Here is a 14266-nt window from a genome sequence, read left to right on the forward strand (position 1 = left end):
AATGAATGAAAGGAATGCTGGGAGTCATCCTAAGGCATTCACCAAGCTTTCAAAGGAAACACACCTCATGCCAGGAATTCCCAAGGTAGTTGCCATCGGTGTGTGCCACCGTAATAAGCGTCTTTATGGTGTCGATGTTTTTCTGCTTCATTTCTGTGATGCTGGAGCTGGCCGTCAGCAGGGAGAAGCGAGCAAGAGCCTGAACATAGGCGTCTCGCTCCAGCTGTAACGGAAGCCCAAACAAGAGACAACGCTCAGATTCCACCCTTAGCGTGACCGTTTTCACATCGACTGGACTGTGTCCTGGGCTTCTGACACCTTCTGTATACATATCGCCTAACAGACTTCACGCACATTATCAGGCCAGTTATTCGGTGCTGGCGTCCTCCTGCTCCCGGAACATCCCTGCACACCTCATGGCTGAGAGCCAGCTCTCTCCCTTGCAGCTGACCTCAGACTTAAGTTCCAGGTTCTATTCCCTCTGGAGGGAGTGGGAGAGGAATCTGTTGAATGTTAAGATCGTCACATACACTCAGGGCGCCTGGGTGGCTCAGCTGATTAAGCATCCAACCTCAGCTCAGGTCATAATCTCATGGTTCGTGAGTTCAAGCCCCACGTCAGGCTCTCTGCTGTCAACACAGAGCCCGCTTTGGATCCTCTGTGCCCCCTCTCTCCCTGCCCCTCCCCCTGCTCTCTCTCTCAAAAATAAGTTTTTTAAATAGACATTAAAAAAATGTTTAAAAATGTTGAAATGTTTACACTGTAACATCTGCAGTAGTATCTGCAACAATCTTGCAAGGTAGGCCTATTTTCTCAACTCTGCAAATGAGGAAATCAAGAGTGTCTTACAGAGAAGTTAGCTGGGCCAAGGTCACATGGTTAGAGAAGTAGCACAGCTGGGTTCTGAAACCCAGACTGAGGTCAAAGCCTGTGGTCTTGGTACAGCAGAAAATGTCTAACTGTAAAGTAAGCAGGAATAGATTTGAGTTTTTCAAAATAAATGGGTGCAAATTCTTATTTAAGAAGTAATGCATGGAACTGACGATTTCCTAATTTCCTAGCAGTTTGAGAATCTTATTCTGTTTAGTTGCTTGCGTTTTTCAAGATTCAAAGGTTTACAGACACATTCATTTTGCAGTAAATTATTAGTCTCTCCCAGAGAAGACCTAGATATGAAGGAAATTATAATAAAAACGGATCTTAAAAAGAAAAGTAATATTTTAAGCACTAGGGCACACAAATTAGTCAGACGGATAGGAAGTCTGTTTTGTCAAGCCCTGTCAAGTAGCTTGAAACCCACCCATCCCTAAAGAAGGTTATAATCCAAATCTCCAATTCTTCCCGCAGAGGAGACTGTTGTCAGCACAAATCTGTGGGTTTCCTCTCAGCACGCATGAGTAAGGAGCTTGCTGAGAATTTCTGGCTAGGTGGAAATGTCTGGTAGCTTCTAAGTTTTGCCAAATCCAAAGGCACACAGCCCACCAGGATCGCTGGAGCTTTGTTAAACTCACCTGCATTCCAAAGATGCAGGCAATCCGGACTGCACACCGGATGCCCTCCAAGCACAGGGAGGCCACTTCTGTGTCGTCACAGTTCTGCAGTCCGATGCTATAGGCGGCCAGCAGTGGTGTCCACACCAGCTAAAAGGGAGCAAGGTTTCAAATGCTACAACTGTAGCATGGCAACAGCCATTAAAGACCACACTGCTACTTATGAGCACAGGCAGGATGCCACAGTCATCACTATTTTGCTTTCAGCCTATTCCATTCACAATATAAAATAGTTCCCCCTGATCTGTGGTCAAAGGTATCACAACAGCACTACAGATACGCTCTTTACTAGACATGTGGTTCAAAAGGAAGGAATATAAATACGTGGCTGGAGTACCTGCGCTCGTGACAGACATCATTAGTCAACTGGAGGGCCCACTCCCTCCTGAGTCTATTCAGGGCACGAGAATCCTTCATTCACAGTGCAGCAGGCAGCCATTGCCAATCAGAGGCTGGCATGCAAAATAAAACCTATAAGTAACTTATATTCTATAAACTTAGTTCACTGAAAGTTTCCTAGTTCAAATTGTTTAGACTTTATTTTTCCTCCAATTTTGTTGTGAATTCCCTGGAAATAAAGCTTCACAAAAATCTAAGAGGATATTGATAGTTACTATAAAAATATCTTAGAGAAAAATTATGTGCTATGTATATAAAACATGTATCTTTTCTAGACATCTTAAAAATAGAAGGACTTCAGGACATTATTCTTTACTTCCAGCTAATTTCATCTGGTAAACTAACCCTGAGGCCACTGAGGTGAGATGTTAAAATGATCTCTTTTGCGTGAATAATTATTCATTCATTCAATATCCCCGCAGCTCTAACAACAACCCTGTATTTGTCCCCATTTTACAGATGATGAGACGCTGAGTAACCCGAACCAGGTCACAGAGCTATGAAGTGGCAAACCAGCCATTCCGACACAGAGCCCATGCCTGTGGCCAGTGCTGGTGCATCCCCGGCATAAGGGCTTCTGGGAAGGACTCACTTTAGTTACCGTTTAGACAGAAGCACCCAGACTTGGCCTTTCCTCTCCTCAACCTCTTCACCATCACAGCGTGGCTGGTTAGCTTCCAGCTGGTCACCTCCAGAATCAGGCTGAGCCGGGTCCTCACTTCTCAGTATACTCACCTTGAACATTGGCCGGACGTGGTCCAAGTGTGTGGCACTTGTGAACGGGGCTTTGGCATGGCTCACGGCCTCCATCAGGGCCTTGGCTGTTCTAGCCATTTGCTCCATCTCCAGATTGTACAGCAGCCGTCGCTGTTTTTCACTAGCTACGCCTACAAAGAAATAGGGGAGTGTGACACCCACGGACAGCTTGCTATGTGCTAGGCACACAAGTCCCCCTGACCACTTCCATGAGCATGTTCGGAATATTACCACTTTACTGAAGGAGGAAATGAGGCAAGGAGAGGCCTAGTACCTCGGCCAGTTAGTAGTAGAGGTGGGACCTGAGCCCAGCCAGCGTGGCTCTACAGCCGGTGCTCTAAACCCCTACACTGGGCTGAAACTGATCGTGCCGTGGGCCTTACCTAACAGAATCCTCACCAACGTTGGCACAATCACCAGTGGCATTAAAGCAGTTTCAGGGAACATTTTGTGGGGGTAATTTGGCTCTCAGATCACTCACTGAAATTCTTTCTTGTAGCTAATCACAAATTTAGCAAGAAGATGGTTATAATTATGAAAAGACTCAACATAATCACAATAACTAATTTAAACACATTTGCTATTCAGATGTCTAGATACACAAATTAGATTTATTATCAAGGGACTTAATCATGCACTCTAATACACTCGAAATTTAGAATAAAAATAATTTGCCATTAGACCTTACTCTGCTTAGTTGATTTGGTTGCGATCGTATGCTCTTTTGTTTCTTTCATTGCAATTTTCTTGCCTTCTATTTCTTCATATATGCTTGAGAGGTATTCTTCCGGTAGGTCTTTACTATCATTGATACCCCGATTCATTTTAATATACTGTTCTTTTGTCATTTTATTTTTTACCTGAAATTAAAAAAAAATAAAAAACAATTTAGAAACCATCCAGTGGTCCAAATAAAGCTCCTTATTTAGCTGCTGCAATATATAAATCACTAAAATATTTTACCTGAGGGCTGTGCAAGTCTGTAGTTAGCATGATAATGGAGTATGCTAGGACATATGCAGTGTCAGCACTAGCAAATAGGGTTTGCCTGGAAGAGAAGGTTCCAGATGTAAGAACATGCAGAGAGAGGAGGCGAAAGGAGACATACTGCACTGAAAGCGGGCTGACCGTTCCACGTGATGGCAAACTAGTCAAAAGCATTCATCCTTTCATCATCACTGAATAACAATTACTAATGACCCTGAGTGTAGAAAAAACTAATCAAGAAACCATGTCAAGCTTTAGATTTCTTTGCATAACACAGTTTTAAGTAAAGTTTTAAAGGCCTAGGGATCAGGGTGTGGCAAGCAAGACACCCAGAGCACAAAATGCAAGGAGACGCTCACTCCAACCATGAGCGTGAGGCCCCCTTCTAGTCTGCACCTTTGTGCCTCACTTGCTTCACCCTGGTCCTGTTCCTGAGAGCATCTACTTTGTGCTAGGCACTGGGTGTAAAGAGGACAAGAACTGCTGTTCAGGGACACCTGGCCGGCTCAGTCAGGGGAGTGTGCGACTCTTGATCTCGGGGTCATAAGTTTAATAAGCCCCATGTTGGGGGTACCTGGGTGCCTCAGTCGGTGGAGCATCTGACTTCAGTTCAGGTCATGATCTCACAGCTCAGGGGTTCAAGCCCTGCGTCAGGCTCTGTGCTGACAGCTCAGAGCCTGGAGCCTGCTTCGGAGTCTGCCCCTCTCTCTCTCTCTGCCCCTCCCCCGCTCATATTCTCCCTCTCTAAGTAAATAAACATTAAAAAAAAAAGGTAAATAAATACAAATAAAAATAAAAAAATAAGCCCCAAGTTGGGTGTAGAGATTACTTAAATAAAATCTTAAAAAAACAGCTGTTCAGTTATTGTTTATAGCTTACATTCCCCACTGTAATACTGAACAGCAGACATTTGAAGAAAAATACATTGTTCTAAATAATAAGCTGAAGTCTGACTGTTTTTTTGCCCAAGGCAAGAGAAGAAAGGCAAAAACTGGTGGATGCATAGCCTCAAAAACATGTGAGGCTGAAGCTACAAAACTGGTCTGTGTCCACATCGCCCCCAAAAGGAAAGGGAGACACTCTGAAGAACATAACGAAAAGACCGATTCCAAAATAAAATTCAATTGGGTCACATGTTTACCGATGAAGAGAAACAGATCAAGGCACGAGGCTCACACAGGAGACTATGTTCAAAGGAAACAAAATCTCCTTATGCCTTTGTAGCAAATTCTAATGTCCACTTGGTTAAAATGACCAGGTGCTGCCTTTATTGTCCATGTGTCTCAGAGGGAACAGCCGGCTGTGCACCCGGAGCATCAGGACCAATTAATATGAAGACCAAGTTGACCTGAGGCTAAACTGTTCTCGAAATGTCTCCACTGAACAATCTCCATATCATGTTCAAGTACATTCAGAAATTCTGCACTTCGTGCCCACTGGGAGCAGCATGAGCTTTTGAGTTAGACAATTCATATTCAATCCTATTCCGCTACTTGCTGGCCGATTAGCTTTTGGTCAGGTTGCTCAATCTCCCAGAGCCCCAGTTTTCTCGTCTATAAAACGGAGACCTACTCACAGGATTACCATTAATTATGAAAAACCCATGGCATGACAGACATATAAGAAATATTTAATAAAGGTTAGCCCTCTTTTTAATTTCCACTTCTACAAAAAAAACATGAACTACCCACCAAAAGAGGCCCTAAGATGAAATCATGTATTTAAGGCAGGTTTTATTAGTTATATAGCCATTTCTGTAACCTGCTCATTAGTTACGTAGCCAAAGAAAAACCAAAATCCTTGAGATCTACTCTGTATGTTAAATCGGGGAGCTGTTTTTTGGTTTTTTTTTTACGGTACTTTTTTGTTTTTTATTTTAGAGAGAAAGAGAGAAAGCAAGCGGGGGAGAGGGGGAGAGGGGGAGAGGGATTGAGAGAGAGAGACAGAGAATGAATCCCAAGCAGATTCTGTGCTCAGCATGGAGCCCCATGTGGGGCTTGATCCCATGACCCTGCGATCATGAGCCAAGTCAAAATCAAGAGTCAAATGTTTCACTGAGCCACCCAGCACCCCAAGGAGCCGTTGTTAATTAGGGAAGAGATGCCCAAGGACCTCCCTCCAACTCATAAAATTACTCTTATCACAATTAATAGCACGGATTCTAGGAGCACCTGGGTGGCTCAGGCAGTTAAGCGTCTGGCTCTTGATTTCGGCTCAGCTCATGATCTCACGGTTTTGGGGTTTGATCCCTGCATCCAAGGGCCGGGCTTGACAGTGCAGAGCCCACCTGGGATTCTCTCTCTCTGCCCCCCCCCCAAATAAATAAACATAAAAATAAAAAAATAAAAAAAACCAGTATGGGCTCCAGCTGTGTGAACGTGGGCAAGTTACTTAAGCCTCTCCAGTCCTCTCCTTGTCTGTAGAAAGGGGACACAGACAGAAGCTGTGAGGTCTTACATAAAATAATCCCTCAGCACAATGCCTGGTACATGGTAACAGAAACTTCAGTTGCCTAGCACAGATTTAGAAAGATTAAACTCAAGTCCTAACCAATCGAAGACTAGTGCTCTGAGGCAGGCAAAAAGGTGATGTGGAAGGGACTTAGACACGGTGCTCACCCCTGGTTGCACTCTATGTATCTCGCTGCAAACTTCTCCATCAATCGATCAATCTTCTGGGCTTCCCCAGGTAGGCGGAAACCTTCCAGAAATGTCCGCAGGGCTGAGACAAACTCCTTTTCACAGAAGTCAAGTTGGTCCACGTAGGCATACATCACTTCCTTGTTGAACCTCGTGCTCTCTCCCAGAAAATCACCTACTTGGGTCTGAAACATATGCACCCACTCACATCTAGAAACTGTCATACGTGAACCCACAGTAAGGCACACTTCAGGCAGAGCGGAGAAGGCAGAACACCCTGCTCTCAACACCCAGAACAGGCTGGCCCACTAGAAAAGCTGGGCGACTCCGAGCCTGCCCACCCGCCCAACTGGTCCGGGCTCAGGCTATCCTGCCGTGGACGAAGCAGGAGGAGGCAGCACGAGAGACTTAAAGATGGGAACACGATGAGACATACTCAGGAGGGAGGTTAGCTGCAGATGAGCAGCCAGAAGTCTCTGGCAGTCAAAGGACACTTCTAGTTCTGACGCTGTTCCACCAAGAACACAACTACCTCTTGGGAGCTTTTTGCAACGCTGGAGCAAGTAGGACTGCTGTCGGCAGGGGTGTGGACAAAAGCCACCGCACTCAGGGTCAGTCACACTGTAGGTTAAAGCCGGAAGGGTCTCAGAATCACCTGATAAAACCTACACGCAAGTGCCCCACCCCGAGGCTTACAGAATCAAGGCGCTCCTCCTGGTGCAGGAATTGGGCAATATCTTCGACGGACGTTCCCAGCATGCCCTGCTCCTGAAGGAACTGGATCCCTCTCTTGGGTTTCTTGTTGAAACTGTTTCGAGAAGAGACAGCACATGGGTTACTTATTTCAACGTCTGGAGAACAGAAAAAGCTGGCATCTGGGCCATGAACAAGTCACGTTTATCAGCTTAGGAAGGTCGTGTGTGTCCTGGCAGCTTCTCCAAATTCCGCCTTTAATTTCTGACCTAGCTGTAGCAGAGTCTGATGGCTGTCACCCAACATCAGTTCTCCTCTTCTCCCACATGAACAGAACTCAAGGACTCAAGGATGTTTAGCCGGGCACACGACTACCTGAAATAAAAACTACATTTTCCTGCCTCCCTCAAACAAAGTATGGCCATGTGATAAAGTTCTGGCCTGTGACATACGAGCAGAAGTGGTGTGGGTACTTTCAGGAAGGAGCCTTAAACAAAGCTGGCTTGGCTGGGAGGTATATTCTTTTTGCCCTTTCTTCTTTATTCCCTAGGATATATGTGACGGCTGGTGCTCCAGCAGTCACCTTAAGCCATGAGGTAACACGGAAGGTGAAAATTGTGTTAAGGATGGTGAAGCAGAAAAAGTAAAAGAGCCTGGATCTCTGATGTCCGTAAGAACCAATATAAGAGTCCTAGACTGTCCATGTTGGGATTTCCTTTACCAGTGCTTAAGTACTGTTTCTATTTCCTGTTAAAGGTAGGCGTACTTAACTATGTATAAATTCAACTCACTATTTACCAGGCCCTGCACTGGAGAAGGCTATTCACGTGTCAGCACGGACTGGGGCAAAGGCTACAAGGGAAGGACATGGATAGTGTGCAAGCAAGAGCAGCTTGGGACCTGTGCAGACAGGTGGCTCCAGAAGGCCTCCTTGAGGAAGAGAGGTTTTGCCAAGTCTTAAGGAGGAAAAAGACCCACGAGTATTCCAAGCAGAGGGCACGATGGTGAAAAGAGCTTGAGGTATTCAAGGGACTGAAGTGTATCTTACGACGTGGATACTGGCAGGAGGATGAGGTCAGTGAGGGGGACCCAGAGGTGGGATCAGGCTGTGATGAGGAGAGAGACACCTGGAATGATTGTAGGCAGGGGAGTGGTATGACCTGATTTAAGTTTTTTGTTTTGTTTTTTTTTTTGTTTTTTATTCAAAAAAAATTTTTTTTCCAACGTTTTTATTTATTTTTGGGACAGAGAGAGACAGAGCATGAACGGGGGAGGGGCAGAGAGAGAGGGAGACACAGAATCGGAAACAGGCTCCAGGCTCCGAGCCATCAGCCCAGAGCCTGACGCGGGGCTCGAACTCACGGACCGCGAGATCGTGACCTGGCTGAAGTCGGACGCTTAACCGACTGCGCCACCCAGGCGCCCCCTGATTTAAGTTTTTAAAAGATTAGCTCCGGGAGAACAGACTGGGGAGATGCCAGTCTGGGGAGAGCGGAAATAAGACCAACACTTCAATTAATAAGTGAGTATTCTAACATCAACTTTTTTTTTTTTTTTTAATATTTACTTTTGAGAGAGAGAGAGAGAGACAGAGTGTGAGTGGATGAGGGGCAGAGAGGGAGGGGGACACAGAATCCAAAGCAGGCTCCAGGCATTGAACTGACAGCACAGAGCCCAACATGGGGCTCAAACTCATGAACGGCGAGATCGTGACCTGAGCCGAAGTCAGATGCTTAACTGACTGACCCACCCAGGTGCACAACTATTTTTTTTTTTAATGTTTTATTTTTGAGACAGAGAGAGAGCAAGTGAGCATGAGCAAGGGAGGGGCAAAGACAGAGGGGAACAAGGATCTGAAGTGGGCTCTGTGCTGACAGCAGAGGGCCTGATGCAGGGCTTGAACTCACAAACTGTGAGATCACGAGCCGAACTTGGACACTCAACTGACTGAGCCATCCAGGCACCCCTAATATCAACTTTTAAAACAAACTGAATTTACTAAGTTAACCAATCATTCAAAATTTGGACAGGATGTAAAACTGTGCTTATATATTTTTGTGTGTGAAAGACTGGAAAGAAATACATTAAAATTACCAATGATTGTGATAATGATGATGTGCTTATATGGGAGAATGTCCTTCTTTTTCACAGATGTAGGGCTGAGGTATTATGATGGGTGCAGATTACTTTCAAATGGCTCAGAAAAAAAGATACATAGATAACCCTAATAGGGTAACATTAATTCTTCTGTGTGTTGAAATTTTTCATAAGATATAGTTGGAAAATAGTTATCAACAGTGATTTCCTCTACATGATAATTTCATGAATGATTAAACATTCCTGTGTTGTACTTCTATTTTCTGAATTGGTTTAACTTCTTTCATTAGGAAAAATAAAACTAAAAAGACCAGGCATCAGTTACACAAAGCTATTCAATTTCAGTCTCGATGTCCCTCTCCATCTCCCGCTCACTCCCTCTGCCTGGCTCAGTCGGGCTCAGCTGCAAGTGCCAGCACTGCCCTTTCGTGACAGGCATTCCCCTCGTGGACTCAGTCCCAGGGGGGATGTGGCTTTGTCAGAGGCCCCAAGAGATTCGGCTGGAGTAGCAGCCATACTCACAGCTCGATGCCGTGTTCAATAATCTCCTTTTGTTGCTTGATGACCTCAAACTGCTCCGGATCATCTTGGACAGCCATCTGGGTCCCTGAGGACACTGTGGACTCCATGGATGTCACACTGCTCCGTCTGGCCATGTCAAGGCCTTTCCCGTCCCCCATTTCCTGATCTGTGGGCCTCTCCTGACCTGACATAAAAGCAAAGGAAACCAAATAAGCAGATGGGATACAGACACACCTGAGCTCAGATGGGGCTCTGTGGTTTCCTTTCCCAGACCTGTAACAATAAAGCTTGTACTGGAAGAATCACAAGCATGAAAACTTGATTATTACTCAGATACTTAAAAACTTACTTTTTTGTCGAACTTGATAAGCTAATTCTAAAAAGTACAGAAACTGTCAAGACACTTGAAGAGCAGTGGCTAGGAAGACCTGCCCTAACAGGTACAAACTCACTAAGAACTCAAGGCATCTGAAAAGGCTGGTATTGGCACAAGAACAGACAAATCCATGGAACAGAATAGAAAATTCAGGAACAGGCTTCCTTCTGCAGGGAAATGCGTGTATCATAAAGGTGGTGCTTCAAGGTGGTGAGGGAAGGAGAGACTACTAAAAATATGTCAGAACAACTGTCTCTCCATTTGGGAAAATGACATTAGAGCACAACTCACACTATTCCCCCCAAATTCCAGATGCATTAAAAAGCAGAAGCTTTCAGGTAGTCTGAAAACTACAGCGTTTTGCTAATTCTGAGACAGCGACACAAACACAGCTTTCCCCAACAGTCGGAAGCAGCCTATCGTGAATGGAGGTGGCGGTGCAAAGTGCTCTCTCACCGAGGCTGGTCTGGTGGTTGGGATTGACATACAGGTCTTTGCTCCATTCCACCATGCACTTGAGAATGGACACGAGGCACTCCAAACCTTTCTTCCTCAGACTGAGCTCCTAAAGGTCAGAAGGGACATAGCACAGAGGCTTAACACACAAATTGAGTGCAGACATCTACAGGGCTCTTAGGGAATCCTGCGAGGATACAAGATAATCACGGACATTCGGTGCTATTAACCACAGAACCCAAGGAAAAGTTAACAGGTGATGTAAGTATTAAGGGCTCATTGCAAAACCCCTGAAACTCTCTACCGCTGTTCATCACAAATACCCTAGCAGCAAAAATGTGAGATGTATGCTTTCCAAAAATGAGCAGTGTTATCTGCCTTTTTTTTTTTTTTTTAAAGTAAACTCTACACCCAATTAGGGGTTTGGACTCACAACCCCCAGATCAAGAGTCATACCCTCAAGGGTGCCTGGGTGGCTTAGCTGGTTGGGCATCTGACTCTTGATTTCTACTCAGGTCATGGTCCCAGGGTCATGGGATCGAGCACCGTGTTGGGCTTCACACTGAGCGTGGAGTCTGCTCAAGATTTTTTTCTCTTTCTCTCTCTACCCCTCTCCCCTGCTTGTGTGTGTGAGCTCTTAAAAGAAAATGAATCTTAAAAAACAAAACAAAACAGTTGCACACTCTACCTACTGAGGCAGCCAGGTACACCAAGTGTGATCTGAATTTTTAAAAGGAAGCTATTCACTGTTTATATAATTTAAAAAAAACACTTAACACTTCTCCTTTTTAAAAAACCAACAGGGTCTTAACCAGTGACTGCCCTCCCTCCTGAAAAAAAGAGAAGAATTTTACATCATCCAGCAAATGAGTGATTCTGGACATATTCTTACTCCTCAGACACTCACAAATGCATTCCATTTTAAGGTTTACTCTACAAGTAAATAAAAATACTGTTTGTTTTTAAGTAGCATTCCTTAAAAAATCGAATGTGAATCACAGATAACCTAAAGAAATACAACTAGTTTAAGACTCAAAACAGCATCTAAGGTGGCACAGCTCTCTCTGCAAGTCTAATGACAGCTATGGACTTTCTACGGAAAATGCCCATACACCAGAATTGCACCCATAATTCCAGGCAGCACACAGACCTTCTGACCAGTTCCCTCAGAGACCTTAGGTTAAGATCCTGTTCTCTGTGTAGGCACACTAACGAGGCAATCTGATAAGAGGCAATGTCCTTTGCCTTACTGGAGCCTGGGATCCTGTTTTCATTCAATCTTTGGAACGGTGATTAAGTGTGAACTCACTTCCTACAGTTCTAGGCTCAAATGTCACCCTGGAGGGACTACCCTCATGACCCCATTAAAAGTGGCAATACCCTCACTTCTAGGACTCCTTTATCCCCACTTTATTTTTCTCTACAGCTTATTTCTTCATTGTCTGCTAGTAAGTGTCATGACCACAGCAACTGTGCATGCTCATGTGAGTGTCCTTTCACCACTGCATTCCAGCACCACGGACAGCGCCTGCCTGGCACAAGGTCATGCTCCGTAAACGTTTACTGAAACAAATGCACATTAAGTAGAAATGGGTGTTCTCAGTGTCCTTACCTGCAGAGGTGTCATTCCCAGCTCATGTCCACTTCTTCCCTGAGCGATTTTGGATAAATCGTTTACGAGGCGCTCAAAAATGTTAGCAGCATTTAAATCACAGTCGTAGTTGACGTAAATATCTACAACACACTGGGCATCTTGGAAAATAACACACAGATATTAGAAATTCTGATCAAACACACACAGCAGTTACATTTTCTTATCACATGAGATTCCTTTTATAAAAATGCTTCCCTGTAAACTATGGACTCGGGTGGACACACCTCCCTCAGGAAAAGTGTGTCAGACGTTCTAGAAGTCGGGAGGCCTGCTTTCCAGGCCTGCCTCAGCACCGACTGAAATTTCAGGCATCTCATTCCACCTCTCCAAGGCTCACTCTCCTCAAAAGAAGTAATGATTGCCTGATCCACCTCTTAAAGTTATGTAACTAATGAAATCATGCTTGATGACAGACAAGAGGGGGCTTGATTGATAGCCCCACAACTGTGCGTTCATAAGGTAAATCCAAATTTACCTTAGCATCCAACCAGGGGTTAGCAGCACCAACACCTTGGGTCCTGTGACTAACAAACTGTTCAGTTTGTAGGCAGAGTGACCAAGTCTCCTAGTTTGGCAGGGTGATGGGGTTTCCCACGATGTGGGACTTTCTGTGCTAAGACCACAACGTGCCAGGCAAACCGGATTGAGCTGGTCATCCTCTAAGGGAGAGTGGGGCAGGACTAGACAGTACGTTAGCAGTAGCCTTTAAGGTAAGGATTTCCCAGCACTGCATTAAAACTCTAATAGCATAAAGTAAAGGGCTCAATCTGGATTCTGGAAAATCAAAGCTTCAGAAGCATTTCTGGGTAAGTCAATGGATGAGCACACCCTCAGGGTGAAAATACCTGCACAGATCCTTGTCAGAGTCTGAATGACCATCCACCTGTGCTCAAAAGAACTTGTTGATGTTTCTAAAATGTTCAGGAAAATCTCTTTGAAAAAGACCTACATGGCATGGAGACAAAGGAGGACACCAATTAATCCAGTTTAAATTAGGGCTCAAAAACCCCAAAGGCTTTAGGGGATAGGCAGAGCGAAGCAGCCTGGGCAGAAGTAGCAGAGCAATGCACACTCGCACTGCTGAGGCGCGCTGGAGCCCCGGCCTCCCGTGGGAACGGCTAGTGGGGTGGGGTGGGCCCACAGTGACCTGGAGAACATGGGCCCCACCGGAAACAGGACCAGCTGCTCCTGAGCAACGAGTGAGAGGAGCTGCCAGGCACAGTTACGTGCACTAAGTTACGATTTTGAGAGAAACCAGAAATCTGGATTTTCACGTAAAACCTGACTTCTCGATTTGCCAACTATTTCAGGTTATTTCAAACAATTTATAGGCTAAACAAACATGTTCAGGGGACTGAGTCCAGCATACAGACCATTTGATTTAAACTTCTGGTTAAAATGAAATGCACGCGAGATTCTGGGGCAAGGACTTTTAGGAAAAAGTACTCTCTTGCTCATTCAAAAAGTCCTTCTTTGGGCTGCCAGCAAGTAGACTGTGTAACTCTAGTTCCTGGAGACTGTGTCACCAGGGGTTAACTGAGTGTAAGCGTCACCATCATTAAAAAAAAAAGTCATTTCAGAGCCCATACCTCTATCTGCATTTTCAAGTGCATTTTAAAGTTTGAGAGAAGAGTAAGAAAAATGGCAAGAGAGAGCTCAAAGACATCAGGCACTGAAGAGACGCCGTTTTTGGACAACGCCACACAGAGATACTGCTTGATTGCGTTGATGAACATCTCGTGAGTCCTGAAGACGGGGCCCGCGTTTTGCAGCACGGACAGGAGCAGCTGCAGGGAGACCACCTTGGAGCGCAGCTCGTGGGATCTGGGACAGAAAGTGAGAAACGGTGACGGCGCTACAAGATTTCCGTTTCAAGAAGCATGTTTCTTGACAAGGCTTTGCTTCTCTACCAGTGGGTAGCGTTTTCTGAGAGCCAGTGAGTTAAGGATTGTCACCTGCACCTCAATGCCAAGAGAGTGAGGGCAGATGGCATGAGGTGGGCCCTCCCAGAGGACTGTGAGAACAGGAACTGCCAACTCCTGCTTTTTTTCTCTCCCTGCCAAAAATAGGGAATACAGCAGGAGCAAAATAAGTGTAAACTGACTCCAGAAAGCTGGTTCTACAACTAACCTAATAG

General features: G+C 45.1%; 1 protein-coding gene across 3 annotated transcripts in view; it reads right to left on the bottom strand.

The window, feature by feature from the left end:
* Positions 1-14266, bottom strand: part of ARFGEF2 (ADP ribosylation factor guanine nucleotide exchange factor 2) — a 101048-nt gene that overhangs the window by 46336 nt on the left and 40446 nt on the right. For all 3 annotated transcript variants that reach the window (XM_047067914.1, XM_047067913.1, XM_047067915.1), the window contains 12 exons: positions 13719-13953; positions 12975-13074; positions 12088-12227; positions 10476-10584; positions 9644-9827; positions 7028-7139; positions 6311-6516; positions 3669-3753; positions 3394-3565; positions 2685-2836; positions 1512-1640; positions 65-223 (listed from right to left, as the gene is read on the bottom strand). In XM_047067914.1, coding sequence (XP_046923870.1) covers positions 65-223; positions 1512-1640; positions 2685-2836; positions 3394-3565; positions 3669-3753; positions 6311-6516; positions 7028-7139; positions 9644-9827; positions 10476-10584; positions 12088-12227; positions 12975-13074; positions 13719-13953 — 1783 coding nt within the window. The remainder of the gene's footprint in view (positions 1-64; positions 224-1511; positions 1641-2684; positions 2837-3393; positions 3566-3668; positions 3754-6310; positions 6517-7027; positions 7140-9643; positions 9828-10475; positions 10585-12087; positions 12228-12974; positions 13075-13718; positions 13954-14266) is intronic.

This window comes from Lynx rufus, unplaced genomic scaffold (genome assembly GCF_022079265.1).
Source record: "Lynx rufus isolate CCGP_SWC_20201006 ecotype Redwood Valley unplaced genomic scaffold, mLynRuf1.p SCAF_8, whole genome shotgun sequence".
NCBI classification, from domain to species: Eukaryota; Metazoa; Chordata; class Mammalia; order Carnivora; family Felidae; genus Lynx; species Lynx rufus.